At 29.7% G+C, this 16810-nt stretch overlaps 1 protein-coding gene across 1 annotated transcript in view; it reads right to left on the reverse strand.

Moving 5' to 3' along the window:
• The window catches only part of LOC113375882 (NAD-dependent protein deacetylase sirtuin-1), a 17184-nt gene extending 9123 nt beyond the window's left edge, over window positions 1–8061 (reverse strand). The window contains exons 1-5 of the mRNA XM_026615829.1: window positions 7845–8061; window positions 1981–2174; window positions 1699–1921; window positions 1141–1608; window positions 4–54 (exon numbers count right to left, since the gene is read on the reverse strand). Of these exons, the coding sequence (XP_026471614.1) occupies window positions 4–54; window positions 1141–1608; window positions 1699–1921; window positions 1981–2174; window positions 7845–7992 (1084 nt within the window). The 5' untranslated portion in view covers window positions 7993–8061. The remainder of the gene's footprint in view (window positions 1–3; window positions 55–1140; window positions 1609–1698; window positions 1922–1980; window positions 2175–7844) is intronic.
• Window positions 8062–16810: the final 8749 nt, after the last annotated feature.

A 16810-nucleotide genomic window follows, 5' to 3' on the forward strand; every position in this document is an offset into this window, starting at 1 on the left:
AACCTTCACCAAAGAATACTATGTCAGGTTTCATGATACCTTTTTCTGTTATTCCTGAAAATTACATTTTTAGTTAGTTTAATTTTAGTACATTCATTGGAACGATTCAGTGCAATAATATAACAGAAATGATAAGTGACATATACACAAGGAAGCAATTTGCTAAAATTTCTACAACTGCATAAAAACATTGTGAAACAAGTTTCAAAATAAGAATATTTCAATTCAGTAATAGAAAATTTTGAATTTGAAAAACTTAACTATATTCAAAAGTTTCATACGTACAGTTAAAACCGTCTATTCTGGGTGAATTTAATAATGAGAGCCGAAACTTGCCAATATGTGTAAATAATCAACTTAATCAATAAGAATTAAGATTTAGCAACTTTTAAAGTTGTGAAGAAAAAATTTGGAATTTTTTACAGAGCCCACTATTACATAAGAAGTTCTTTAAAACCATATATTCTATCATCATACAAAGTTTCATCAAAATCGTAAAAAAAAATTTTGAACTGCTATTTACAGAGAAATGGCTCTGATGAACTTTATCAAACATTAATTATTAAATAATTAGCAAGATTCCCAACTGATATCTTTCAATGGTTTTTAAATAGTCTTATTCAGGAGACATTGAAAATGCAAATCATGTTTTTTTGAGTGACCACAGTTTAGTGCGCAACGTGATAATGTAAAGATGGCGTTTATAAAGAGAATTACAACAAATTGTCTATTGAAAGTGCTGACAATATTGAGGATAACTTGGAACGCTTCCAGCATATTTGCAAGAAAAGCCCTCATAGACTTAAATGAGCAGTAGCTAAATGGAGTATTGTCGGTATTATTATTATTATTAAATCGAACATAGCCAGGAGAAACATCTAAGCCCAGCACATGTAAAAGTATTTCGCCTTCACTATACAGAAAAAAAGCATTTCCACACATATCTTTTTCAATTTTGGTATTAAACAATTAACAAGGACTTAAAGAAACGAAAATACATAAAATTTATCAAATCAGATTATCTGAAGAAAACAAGTTTATCCATCAAGAAGTTAACTATGTCCAAATTTTCCCAAACTTCAATAATTATATAATTGCAGATAGATCTATATGCTTCATATATAAAATTTTAAAGTTTACCTGAATGTGATGGATCATCAAGATTATCATCCGTGGTCATTGTGTCAGAAAACTGGCATAATTTGCAGAATGGAATTCTTTGTTTAAATATATCTTCCCTTATATCATCTGCTGTAACTTTTGTTTTACAACGTGTGCAACTGGCAGTAGCAAATGATCCATGGCATTCAATGACATTTTTTATCCCTGCTATTTGTTCTAAAGTATCTATGTTTTGTGTATAGTTTCTAAGAAGTTTATTGTGCTTTTCTAAAAGTTTGATGAAGCGGTGACATGGTGAAGGTTTAAATTGTCCTGGATAAATTTCTCTGGCAAATTTATAAAATGGTCTGGGATCTTTAAAGAAGTAATTTATATCAAACATGGAATGTGGATCTGGAAGATTTGGAAAATCAACAGCTAATCTGGCATAGATTCCATCGCGGGAACGAAAATCGGGAATACCACAGGATACTGATACACCAGCACCTGGAATAAAACAAAATTGACACATTTATAATAAAAAGCCGCAATCAAATGTCGTTTATTCTAAATTACGATTTTTTTTCTTTTTACTACCTGTCAAGACAATTATATTTTTGGATGATTTGAGAAGTCCGATAACGTCTTCCAGTGTGTTTACTTTGCTCAACTTCTCCCTCCTAGGAGGTTCCGAGAACATGTTGATCAATATTCGCCAAAGACTCATGTCGTCAATATTAGACAAATCTTTATCAGTAGTTAGCGACAATTGATTCAAGACATCTCTAGGATTTGCTCCAGTTATCATCTTTTTTTGTATCTGCATATATGTTAAAAATTAGATTTCCGATGTGACGATTTCACACAATTTCAACTTACCCAGTTCAGGGATCCAGCCATGGGTTTCCAGTTCATACCAGATATATTGGATAAGTTTGAGTTGTCACTGGAGGCATCGTCGGAATTATCTTCTCCTGAATAGCTGTGATTGTCTGAAGACTGAATGAACTCTGCGGAATCTCGCATGTGAGGGACATCAGTAAAACCAGAGTCACAGTTGAACTCCGATTCGCCTGAAAGTTTATATAAATGTAAGCATAGATAAGAGAAGAGTATGAATGTAAGCATATACAAGATTTATCAATGTATCGCAAAATTCAAAACAATCATTGAGTGACTGGTAATCTTGGAAACTTGCAATAGTCAAAGTTAAACACGAGAAAATTTTTAGATACCTTTTATATAATATATGTTATTCACAAATTACGTCTTAAATATTTTGAAATAAACAGGAATGGAGACGCACTTACAGAATTACATTCTGTCTGAATCTTTCGAGAACGATGCGAAACCTTCAAAACATGCAGATAAATATAATTTTTTGTTGCGGCCGAAAAGATATGCAAATGTTGTAGAAAATATAGTACTAAACCTAATTCAATAACTACTCACAATTTCAATAACTAATTCAAATAATTCTTCAGGAGTCAATTGCTGTTCAAGTTAAATAAAATTAAATTGCTGGTCAAGATAAATCTTATACAAGCAATAAAGACGACTTTCTTTCTTTTATCATTTCAAAAGATAATATTATTGTAATTATAAGTAATAATACTGAGACGAATTTATACGATACAATCAACTCATCTGTAAATCTCATGTAACTTAAAACTTAAGTTCATATCAGACCTAAAAACTTAAGTTCATATCAGACCTACATATAATAAATTATTTCAGAGAAAAAGGTAAACAATAAATAAATTGATTTACACAAAACAATAACATTCTTCTATTACGATTGTCTCAAAGCTAAAACGAATTGAATCATATAAAACTTTATAATTATAATAATAATAATAGTGTATGGAGTCCCTCCGCGCGAAAAAAGTTATACTTTTTAACGTAAGAAGTCACATTCACTTGCTTAGTCTCAATTTGAATGACCTTTCTAAATTACAGTCGTGACTGTTCCCTTAATTTGATAATGATACAATGTAACGCAAACGTTTGCAAGTCAAATTAAAAGTATAACTTTAAAAAAGTACTTACTTGTATATATACCCATTATTACACAAAAATAAATATCAAATAAATACCAAATCAAAATTTGGTAGAAATATTTGCAGAAATATAAAAATATTATTATTATTTATTAGTAAAATATTTCGATTAGAAAAATAGATATTTGTAAATATTTGTTTTTGTTTGTCAAGTATATTTGACAAGGTTTACTCAAAACAAATGAATAGTAGGCCATCTGTAAAAATTGGCTTTCGAACGCGAATATTTATTTTAAAACAAAATTAAATAACAAACTGTCGCAAATCTCTCGATTTACAATAATTTACTTTCTCATTACGAAAATGCAAGCACCGATGGTAAGTGCGTATAGAATTTTTTATCTGCGGTAAAATATAAAATAATTTAATTGAACAGTATAGATATTTCATAATTTGTTTGTATAAATGGTAGGGATTGGAAAACGAATATTTGGAAATGACAAAATGGTTCAACTAAATTGACTGGTAACCGGAAGCACTGACATCAGGTATTGAATTGAGGTACGCTCGAGAAGTCGCAGCTTGTCTGTAAAGCGACCCAAATACAAGTTCGCTTCGGGTGGCAATTTAGCATGCACGTCCGCATATAAACTAAGGGGTCAAATTTTCGGATAAAATAGATTGTAACATATCATTATTATGGAAACTCTATGTTACGCTCCTTTCTTCATATAAATTGGTAGTAAAAACTGTCAAAATGCTATGTATTTGCTGTGCGATCAAGTGTTTTACACATAAAATCTAACTTCACGTATGTGTTATCATGACATATTAAGAAAGATGCAGTTATAATAACATTCTATTTTTTGGCGCTTTTGAGTTTTTTAGGTTAGACCGAAACATAGCGTTGCCATAACAATTTGCACAAGAAGAGAAAATACAGGAAGAAACTGAAATTCGAAGCACAGAAAGCGGAAGCATTTAAAAGCCAAGAAGTTCAAAAAATTAAAATGTAATAACATTTATCTTTAATGTATCAAAAAATATCGATTTAATATTTAAATATTTATATTTAGGTATTTAAATGAAAAAAAGTGTATACAGATATTAGAAATTGTAACATCTGGTTACTGATATTTGAATTACTTATTAAGATGTTAATTCTATCATTTATTTCTATATTAAAAAATATCCATTCGGATATATTGATATTATTAAAACATTCATTTTTAACTCTTTCCACTCGGCTGTCTCCCCTGAAGGGACAACGTAAGCCTGTCTGCGCGCTCGTCTATCTCCTCGGCATTCGGTAGTTTTGTATACACAATGACTCAGTTCGTTTTGAAGCGTCGAATAGAATAATAGAATAGATCAAGGATGAGCAAACCGCGGCCGGCGGGCTTCATGCGGTCCTTCAAATATTTTTGTGCAGCCCGCCAAGCATTTCTAAAGTAGAATTTTATTTATTTCATCAACTTTCTTCATCAATAAATTAATTATTGATGTATTTTTTTCTTGTTGCATTAATTTATGAAATATTTTTTAGTAGTAGTATATCTATATAATAATTATTAATATATATCAAGCTGTACATTATTAACAAGTGCGGCCCGCCATACAATTTTAATAATTAAATGCGGCCCGTGAGTTGAAAAGGTTACTCATTCTTATATTAGAATAAATTTATGCAGCGATAAGACAGTATTCAATATTTACCAGTACTTATTTTTAAAGTATGGTTTACCCTTTATTATATTATCTTTTTTTCTAAAAACGGTAAAGCAACATTTCGAATAAAAAAGACAAAAGACACACACACACACATATATATATATATACGAGGTCTGTTCAAAAAGTACCCGGAATTACTAATAATTAAATTTCGCGGAGTGTCTGATTGTCAAAATTTTTTTTTTATTGTGTTGGTATACATGCCCCTAAAGTATGATGAAATTTTCAGCTATATTCACTGTTTACTTTGTCTGTGGTGGTCGCTAAGGTTCGACGTGTTTTTCTGAGCTCGGCGATTTTTACAATGGAAGAATTGAAAAGTCAAAGAATTTGTATTAAATTTTGCGTAAAAAATGAAATAAAGTGTTGCAAAGTGCAAAAATTCACCAGATATGGCTCCGTGTGACTTTTTCCTATTCCCAAAGTTGAAGAGACCCATGAAAGGACGGCGGTTTTCCTCGATTGAAGAAAATCGCTGAGAGTGCTCAAGGACATATCAAAAAGTGAATATCAAGGGTGCTTCGAAAATTGGAAAAAACGCTGGCATAAGTGTATTATATCTGGGGGGGACTACTTTGAAGGGGACCACATTAATGTAGACGAATAAATAAATATTTTTTTGAAAAAACGAAAATTCCGGGTACTTTTTGAACAGACCTCGTATATATATATATATATATATATATATATATATGTGTGTGTGTACAATATATTGCACTTTTCTTGGCGATGATAAAACTGTCACCGCGCTAATAAATTAGAACCACTGGAATCAACCCCATTTGGAAATTATTTTAAACTATAACATGCTGAAGAAAACAAATTTAGATATCATTGTAAATGTATGTTCTTCAATGTCCATCATATTCAATTCATATCAAACAAATTGCATAACATGCACGATATCAAGTGTGCAGGAGGTATGTTTTAGTCAAAATGCGGCACCGAATTGCTAGTATGTTATTTATAAATCAGTGCCAAGTGATAAGGGTTAAATTGTATATGTATTTGTTAATATGTAAATGTTTCATAATGAATAATAACGATCATTATTTGAACAAAACCACACTATATTAAATATCGGAGAAAAATAAACACAGAACTAAACACAATTTCAAAATCTTGTTAATATCTGGCTAATTCAACAAATACGAAGTAATTCGACATTCAATAATATAAACTTCATTACTAGCTCTTTAACATCATTAAATCAATAAAATCATATTGAACAGAAACACTTTATCTAATTAGTTTTTTAGAAAACTATTTGATTCATTAAAATATGAATGAATGATAGTTTTGCCCATTTGTTTATAGTTAATCTACTAAATTAATATAGAAAACCATAAACGCATGAAAAATACACTGTCAAAATTAAAATAACATTTTAATGTTATGTCAATTTATTCAAATACTTGACAAATTTTAAATACAATTTAAAATTATTTGACAATTAGATTGAATTACATAAATTATGTTACATTATAAAATGATTAAGTTAATAAATTAAATAAAATGCTGTATTTTTAGACACGAAAAAGTCAAAAAAGGCAGATTCATGTCATTTCCAAGACTTCTATAGATTCTCAGCTGTCAAAAAATGAGTAAAATTAATAATAATGGTAGCCTTGTTAATAAAATGTTTTAAAAGAAAGTATTATGATAATACATTAAGCGTTTTCAAACTAGTATATGAAAAGAGTACAACTTTTAAAACAGGTGTATCATCAAACTTGGTTTCAAAATTATTTAGATTCATATTTTTAATAAGACTGGCAAAAATAAACTTATGTACAAAAAATCCTCAGGCAATTTGAATTGAAAATTCAATTAATTTAGGAAATTATTGGATAACTAATATATAAAAAATGTATTGCTTGCTTTATAAGAAAGAAACTTGAATAGAAAACGAGATTTAGTCTCAATAGGAAAAAACAAATCGAAAATTATTTATTAAATATAAATATTCATTTAGAAAAAAAAATTACTCGATGTTACATTTATTATTAATATAGTAAGTAATTTTTTTATATAAAAAATACTATTTTGATTAACAAATAAAAAGCTGTATAGCCTTAAATTTTTGTTTAGAACAAAATGAACCTAAGTGCACACATTATTCATTCATAATTACTCTTATTAAGTGCAAAATTGAACTTTGAATGAGAATTTAATGTGAATAATTCTATCATTATTTATTTATAATAGTAAACAATACTAATGGTGTAATAAACCAAAACGCTTTCATTTTTAAAGGTAAACCAAGCACTGTAATATTTGTTACCTTATATGAAAAAAAAAAGTATAATATGAAATAGAGTCAAACACAATTTAACTATTTCAAAATTTATTTCACAAATATAGAAATAATGTGGAAAATGATTTATGTTTAGCCTGTATATCAGAGTTGAATAGTGATACATAGTTTTATGAAAATTGAGGATTAGGAAGGCGCTACCGAGTCCTTATCTGTAAAGGTAAATAAAATTAGTAAAGAACGTTCTATATTATAAAAAATAAAGTTATGTAGTGTTCTTTTATATTTGAAAAAAAAATTGAAAATTTACACGTAAATATTGGATTAAGAGGTATAACATGAAACAGAACCAAATAAAAATACATTCGTTTCATATATTTAAGATAAGTAACAACAATACCATATTTTCATTCATGTTTATTTATGTTTAGAAAGCCGCCATTAAGTGTTTCATCTGTCAACGAGCAGTTCGTAGTACCGACTGTGTGTAAATCTGTGCGATTGTAAAATTAAATTAAGTGAGTAAATTTATTTCATACTTGTTACATTACAGAACGATGTCCGGACTCGGAGACTTAAATAAAAAACTTAAATTTATTGAGATGTATTCTTTGTCCGCCATTAATTTCCCATCTGTCAAGGGTGCGTAATTTTGGCATTGTGGTAACACATTTTGAAATGCTCAAGAGAGTTGGGCGCTACGGACAGCCATCTTGAAGAAAACTTTTAATTGCATTTTTCATTAAGAAAATTACCTTTGCACTGATCATGACTGCCATCACAAACTCCACAATAATTGACGAAAGATGAATTTTCACACCGATCTCTTACTTTTTCACTAATGTCAAATTTACGTCGTTTTATTAGCGACTCACGTTCGGGTGAGCACGCACGCGACGCCATTTCTAGAACAACTGAATACGTATAGGACTGGCACGGACCGACCTGAGTGTTACCAGAACGGACACTGAGGCGACGCGGCTGGTGTTACAAATCATCACGGCGGCGCTCGTGTGCTCACCGAACTCCGACTGACAGTTACAGTTAGGTCTTCAAACTGGCGTGAATTAAACCTGAGCGAGCAATGCTTTAATTTAAAAATGATATTATGGTTAAAATTGATTTAATTAATTGCAATAAAATGTAAAATTTACTTAGAAGGAAATGAAAAAATAGATAGATTCTAGCAGATTCACTACTTTAGTACAAACTATTTTCACAAAACTCACGATTTTATAAATTTTTTTTTTCCAATTTGCGCGGCCGCGCAGTCTTTAAACATTCATAACTCTGTCAATTTTTGTGTGAAAGAATAATAATAAAAAACAAAAATAAGCCAGAAAGATCCCTTTGATTTTTATCTATATGCTTTTATACGTATCTTTTATTCTTTTTGAGATATAATGAAAATAATTTTGATTTTTAAAAAAATTTGAAAAAAAAGTTGTTATAAAATCGTGAGTTTTCTGAAAATAGTTTGTACTAAAGTAGTGAATCTGCTAGAATCCATCAAGATGTCTATAATGAGGTGAATTCTAGATGGAATGTGAATTACTTTAATTCTGGTGGAAATGGCGCTCATTAAACCATATGATTTAAAAGAAAAAAACTTCGTATATGCTTCTTATTTGCATGATAGCTCACTCATTTTACACGCAAAAAACTTGTAACATCACTCATTTTAAAGCTTATGTTAAGCACAATAAAACCCAATTTCACCGAAATGCATAAAATGTATAAAACCTCGACACTAGATGGCTTTTAATACAACAATTAAATCTTGAACGAAATAGAAAACGACTTTGCTCTTTCAAATCTTGCTTAATACTTTTCCTAGAACACATTATGTAATATCGATTTATTAAGATTTTTATTGACATTATTTTGTTTATTACATGATTTTCGTTAAAATGTATATTTTAGGAGATATTTGCAAAAAACGAAGAAAACGCCAAAAATATATGAATCTTTATTGGCCAGTAACTTGAAAAGTATTAGGTTTTTTGAAAAACTATAAAAGATATTTTTTTCTTATAATTAGTTCTTCTATCGATTTTGAAAAAATGTAATTTCACAATTGAGAAGGGGTGTCACCCCCCAGGGGGTGATGACGCAACCCGAATTGTTTTCATTTTTGAACTTGAGGGTAAGATGAACCTAATTCCAAAATTTCATTCAATTCGGAGCACAGTAATAAAATTCAGAGGTTATACCCTTTTTCTCTCTCCGTTTACTGCACTAGTGGGGTAGTTATAGTAATGGATTGAAAATCTAAAATAAATTTTTTTGCACATCTTCACGTTTTGAAGGTTTCTGAACATTTTGGCATACCTCAGAAAAAATGGATGTGTATGTGTGTTTTGCGTGTCCGCATTTTTTCATCCACGTTTTCGGGCACACGAAGGAACCGATTTGAATGGTTAAAAAAACATTTGATTCCTATTGATAGGGAGGTGTGCTGATTAGTTTTTGACAAAGGCAGGTCCAGCAGTTACGGAGATAAAGAGCAAAGAGTGCAGAAAAAAAGTCGAGAGTTTGAGAGAACGGAGTGTCCGATTTGAATGATCTAAAAACATTCAATTTGTAATGATTGGGAGAAGTGGTTATTAGTTTTTGGCAAAGGCAAGTCTAGCCATTTCAAAGATACAGAGTTAAATGTGCAAAAAATGGCAGTTTTTGGGAGAACTAAGCGTCCGATTTGAATGATTCAAAAAACTTTTTACTTGTTTTGACAAAATAATTGCTTTTGGTAAAAATATTTTTGTTTCAATTTTTTTTACAAGATTTTTTTTTGTATATCAAAAATAATTCAGATTTTAATTTTAATTCTGACTAAAGTTCTGATATACTTTAAACAAATAATTTCGACTTTGCAATTCTGTTTATATAATTTTTAGAAATATTAGACAATGTTACAATATTTATCTTCTTCTTCTATATATATAAAAATAAGTCGAGTTTTCCTTCCTGATGAAATAACTCCAGAACGCACGAACCGATTTCGACAATTTTGCATTCGTTGGAAAGGTATCGGGCTCAGCAAGGGCTATAGCTAAGAAAATTAGTGGTGCATGGCATCGTGCCTTAATGCAAGCTGCTGAAACTTTATGCACCGTAATTAAAAATTCGAGTAATAAAAATAATCAACAATTGTTTTAAATAATTACAAATAGATTATCTTCTATATATATATAAAAATAAGTCGGGTTTTCTTTCCTGACGAAATAACTCCAGCTGTAACACGCACCGATTACAACAATTTTGCATTCGCTGGAAAGGTCTCGGGCTCAGCAAGGTTTATAGCTAAGAAAATTTGTTGTGCATGGCATCGTGCCTTAATGCAAGCTGCTGGAACTTCACGCACCGTAATTGAAAATTCGAGTAATGACATTAGTGAGATTATCAGAATTATGCTTGGTTAAGTCAACGAGCAATTCTTGCCCCAAAGAATAATGATGTACACGCACTGAATTTCACCATTCAATCAAAAATTGCTGGCGATTTGGTGACATACCAATGATTATGACTGGTCTTCCGTTTGACTTCAAACGATTGCAATTTCCAGTTTGCCTTGCGTTCGCAATAACAAGTCGCAAGGCCAATCGCTTAGTGTTTGCGGGATAAATTTCAAATAGATTATTTAAAAAATCATTGTTTTGCACATGGGCAGTTATACGTTGCCTGTTCACGAGTTGGAAAACCATCCGCTTTGTTTGTGTTAACGTCATACCAAAAAACAAAAAATGTGGTTTACCAAAGAGCACTTCAATGAAACGGATAATTTGCGGATTCACTTTTATTTACTTAGAAAAATTCAACTAAAAAACGCTTCATTTTTGTAATCAAAATAAATTCATTACTGTTGTATAAGATCAAATTTTTCTTTATCAATTATAAAAAAAAACAAACAAACCATCTGGTGGCGAAACGAAGTTCGTCGGGTTTGCTAGTAATAATCTATTTGTAAACATTTAATATTCCTCGAACATTTCGTTACGGTACGGAAAGTTCGAGCAATTTGCCTTAAGGTACGATACCATATACCACTAGTTAAATTTTTACATAATATAATTTACTCATATTCTATTAGTTTTCACGTCATGCCTGATTGATTAATTTTACTTGCGCTCCCGCCTAAGTATCTTTTCCCTCGCCTAGTAAGGGCTTAGGCTGGACAGAATCGCCCGGCATTACACATCTTTTTAAAATCGCTTATAAACAAACACATAAGGAAACACGCCCACACCCTTTGAGTAAATTTTACCTCACAAGTCAAAGTTTATTTTAACGCATACATCTTGTTCACAAAAGTAAACCTTTCGGCTCATCTAGAAAGTACTTGTGCAGGTTGAAATGATCGGGCAGTTTAATTTTTGAATTTTCCAATTAATAAATTACATTGTATAAAAATTTGAAGCTTACAGAGGAACAAGTTCAATTTTCGTTTTTAACTTCCTGTAGGGTAAGTTATAGTGATAGCAAAAAATCGTAAATTGGTTTCTGAATATTTTGGCATACCTTATTGTTAAAAAAAATGGATGTATGTGTGAGCGTGTGTGTGTGTGTGTTCGGATACAAATTTTGGTCGACGATTTCGGGAACACGGTTCAACCGATTTCAATGATTCAAAAAACGTTCAATTTCTATTGATAAGGAGACGTGCTGATTAGTTTTCAGCAAAGGCAGAACTAGCCTTTCAAAAAACATCAAAAATGATCATTAGATATATGCACATCAAATTATCAGATATTTTATAGAGATTTTAATAATACGTATAAATTTTGTTTTTATTTCTGTGGGTTTCGGACAGCGACGCGGCGCTTTGATATTTTCAATATTTAGGGCGATAGCTTTGAAAAAAGGTTAAAAATATTTCAAAATAAAAAAATATTTTTATTTCAAAAAATTAAAATTTCTTAAAAATCTAATTTTTTCAAAGTTTAAAAAAAAATTTTTTTAAAAAATTTAATTTTTTGGTACGGGAAGTTCTAGCAATTCGCCTTAAGGCACGATGCCTGGTCGACCATGATGTGCAGAACTGAAACTTGTGATTTTCTGTTAGGTAGTCTGTTAATTATTTTTTTGTTTTCTAAAACTGTGGTTAGGTCCATGCGTGAGTCGACGTTTTGTATTATTCGGCAGAATTTTGTATAATTTCATTTACATCTCGTCTCAGTCAAATCCACGTGTTTGAGCTTTGTTTTCGTATTTGTGTAGGTTGTCTTTTGAGGTCTTTTTGCTGTCTGATCTGTGCTAATTTTTTTTCAACATGTTCCTCCAAAATTCGTTCGGGTGTTTATGTATTTTGTTAGACATAATTTTTGTCAGCTTGTTACGTCTTCCTCTGATAGTCGGTCATCAGTGTTTTCCTACAGCTTCTTTATCCTATTTTTTTTTCAGTTTTATTCGTATCGTATCGTTATAATCTTTTGTATGGCGTCATATCGTTCAGGAAGTGTTTCATAGCATCATCCTCATCAATATCTATATTGTTTTTGAGTTGCATCGCGTATCGTCTGTTATCTGTAGTCGGATTTTTGAAAAGTGTCTGGTTAGCTCTAGAGTAGTCAAAGATTTTTGTAAGCGCCAAGGCCATTGTACTGCGATGGTGCGTTGGTACTGTGGCGTAGCTGGTCGGTGTGTCCGGGTAGTGCAGCTGCGCGTCCTGGTGTTGTTTTAGGTCAGATATTCGTAGAGTCCGGTCCGTTTGCGTTGTTATAGTTTTACATACTGATCATTGGTTACAGTACATTTATGTCATGAGTTTTTTTTCAACCAGGAATTTTTGCTCATTAAATAACTCTATCATGTAGGTACCCCTATTTAACTAATTCTAAGTATTTATTTTTAAATATACAATATATGAAATATAGTAATATCGCATAAGATAGGTATATATAAATTAATAACATTATTGTAAACTATGTACAAAGAAATAACAAAAATACAATTCTTTAAAATCGAAATTTAAATCTATGGTTACAGTTCCCTATTACGTGCGTTGTGCATTGAAGTCTCCTCTGCTAATACTCGACTCAAATTGTGCCCATAATTATGAAAGTGGTCTAAGTCATATATTTCTTGTTTCGAGATATTTAATGATTTGCATTTGAATAAATTAAAAAATATTTTTACATTATGCGACATTTTGATTTTTAATTTTATTAGTCTTAATTAATGGAAATTTATTATGAATATGAAATTTTGTGTGAATTTCATACGATAATATTGTTTTTAAAGGTCGAATTGACTTAGACCATTTTGAAAATTAACTGAATATCCTATAAATGACTTAAAGCAATAAAAAACTTTGAGTTTTATTTGAAACAATAATTTTATTGAAATAATTCGTGAGCATTTATTAATTATTTTTAAACGGTAATCCATTTTTATCATTATTTCGAGTATTTAAGATTCTTAAAATGTTCCTGAAAAACTGGAGGGATGTACGGTAGTAAACTCATAATATCTTTGTTTTTCTTCCGATACTGGTCTAATGATGGTGTATAATGGAAGTAATTTAATATTTCCGTATATTATTGGTCTTTCTCTTTTAGGTGAAAGATCCAAAACGTGAAATGTAGAATCATCTAAAGAAGTTTTATAAAACATAACAATTTTTATAAGGTTCATTTTTCAAGAACCTCATCCATTGAATTTGTAGCCAAGAGACAGATTCGCCCGCGGTATTTTTTACTATTCTTGTTATTGATGTATCTTCTAATGATTTCGTTGAAATAAAATCCGGCTGCGACATTCGCTTTATCGAAAATGTATTGCTTCTTCTGCACTTTTCTATCATTTCATAATAATGCTCAGGGTTGTATAAGCAATTTGCTTTTTTTATTTTCATTTCTATCAACCCAAAATCACGATCATTCGGTAGAAAGGAATGACCTGATATAAAAAATTTTTGACTTAGACCACTATCATAATTAACACTAAATGAATTCCATATAATGTTGAAATTACAACCACTATCTAATGGTTCATTTTTGACAATTTCGTAAAAATTACATTGAATACATTTAGTTTAAACTAATGTGGTATGAAATAAATGATAAACTCATTTTTTTTAAATTTTGACTTAGACCACTTTCATAATTATGGGCACAATTGATCTTTTTTAATGAAGATGATTTTGAGTCGAGTACCTTATGTCCATTATAATGATGTTTAGCAGACATGTGCATAGATAAATAAACATAATTGAAATGCTAATCATTTTATGATCTCTATTATACACGCCGATGACGGTTTTTTCAGAACCATCCGCTGACAGGGTAGGTTTTATTTATCAGTACATTGTCCAGGTCGTATTTTGTTATTGCCTCTGTCTCAGTTCGTCTACGTTTTTTCAATTCAGTTCAAATTTGAATGCATTTAATTTATGTCTCGCGAGTGGTTTACGTGTATTATTCATTGTACGTCTTGTTGGTATCCAATGTCTTCGTTAATATGACAAGTGCTCTGAAAATTTTCATTACCTTAGAATCAGAAAACATCCTGATTTGGCCCTAAGCTTTGAAGAGCCTCACCGGTGCGCTGTGGTTAGAATCGGATTAGTATGATGCGGGCTGGATATTGGCAGGACCGGTGAGGTTGGTGATGCAGGTTAGATCGGCAATTGTCTGTCTGCCGATGTGTCTCATTACCAGTGGACTGGTAATGATGTTGACTGGATCGGTGCTGATACTCGAGCAAATGAAGGGAATCAGGGCGTTCTTCATTAACTCCTTGATGAGTGTGCGATCTTTTCTGTATCAGCTGTGTTTTGTAAACTAAATCATGTCATTTTTAAACCTTAGCGTAATACTTCGCGCTGTGTAGTTTCTTGATATAAATGTTATCTTGAAATAGATAAAGAATTGAAATAGATTTAGTCATAAAAGTTAAGTTCATTTTAAATTAAAACATAGTTTTATAATATATATATATATATATATATATATATATATATATATATATATGTGTGTGTGTGTGTGTAAACATATATTTTTATATCATATTTTATTTAATTGGATAGCAAATTTTTTACATTCAAAAATAAAATAGTAAAATTAGTATTTTATTAGGATGTGCTGAAATCAATGAACTTTCTCATTCTTAGGAATTCATAATTTGTTGAAACTAGCAATCTATATCATTTTAATTGCTTTATGTTTTATGCTGCAAATAAATATATAGCTTATACTTGAATTTAAGTAATTAAAATATTAATAATATGTATTTTAATATTGTTTTTTTTATTAGGAATGTTTTACCGTTACATGTTGTATAATATTATATATTAAACATATACACTATCTATTTACAACTACTGATATATAAAAGATTATTAGTTAGTTTTAATTAATTAAATTATGTATGTACATATATCATGGAATATAAAGTTCGTTTTAGAGCCAATAAAAAAAAAAAAGCATGATACATATAATAATGGTAAAGATTTCTCATAATAAGATCTTGTCAGAATTCAAATTCTGAATATTTGTTTATTATTAAGTCTAGTCAAAGACTAAAAGTGTAAGTAGACTATTAGAAATTAATTACAGTATTATTTGTGTTTATATACTATATTTGGAAGAGTAACAGCTTAAAAACACTTAGCATTTATAATATAATAAATAAATATAATTTTATTTAATCATACACAGCGAGTAATATATATTTGTAAATAATGAGTATAATATAATATTAAATAATAAGTTAAATAAATAAAAAAAAAGAATATTTGTCAACTATTACATATTAGTATAATATCAAAATTTGAGTATATACATGAATAATAAATCAAGAATGTATATATGTATATATATATATATATATATATATATATATATATATATTTCAAAGTAACTAGCAGCCATTTGTCAACGTCGAAAAAACTATCAAGATATATATATATATATATATATATATATATATATATATATATACATTTTTAATTTCTTTGCTCCCAGGGCTCAAATTCTTCAAATTGATACAAAAATTCACTGCGAGTTTTAGCTAAATTAACTTTTAGATAGTCTGCACCCCAACTAAAGTTTCTTGGTATATACTACGTTTATAAAATATATTAAATTTTTGTTGTAATTTTTTTTATTAATGATCAAAATAAGCGAATACAATGTTAGATTCAAAATTTTGATTCACTTGATGCTAAGGTTTAAAATTCTGAAAAACAAAAGCAATTTCAGCCATGTTATTTCCATAAGAAACTTTGGTTGGAGTGCGAACTATCTTAAAGTTAATATTAAGATTTAAAACTTTTAGAGAATTTTATCAATTTGGAAGCATTTGAGCCCCTGAGATATATATATATATATATATATATATATATAGGGTATCCCAGAACTCAATATCTAGACTAAACGGAACGATAGCATGAATCATGAATATCATAAAAAAAGTATCTTGTGTAGTTTGAAAATTATAAGTGTTTAAGTACAGTCTACAGCTTTGATTAAACCGTGACCATTATTCGGTTATTGATTAATTTTCATTAATTTTGTTCATTTAAACTTTGAAACCGTAACCAAGAATATAATTTCTGGGACCACAGTAAAAATAATAATTGTTCCATTTAGATTTCATTTCTCCAAAAAATCTGGTCCTAATATCCTACTCCATAGGTAATATGTATAAATCTCCTAAGAATATATGTAAGTTCATTTAATTATGTGATAAAGTGACAAACTAATAACATGAGTAAAATTTT

The sequence above is a fragment of the Ctenocephalides felis genome, unplaced genomic scaffold (assembly GCF_003426905.1).
Source record: "Ctenocephalides felis isolate EL2017-DRISC unplaced genomic scaffold, ASM342690v1 CF-g0.4_SCAFFOLD_01886, whole genome shotgun sequence".
In the NCBI taxonomy this organism is placed as follows: Eukaryota; Metazoa; Arthropoda; class Insecta; order Siphonaptera; family Pulicidae; genus Ctenocephalides; species Ctenocephalides felis.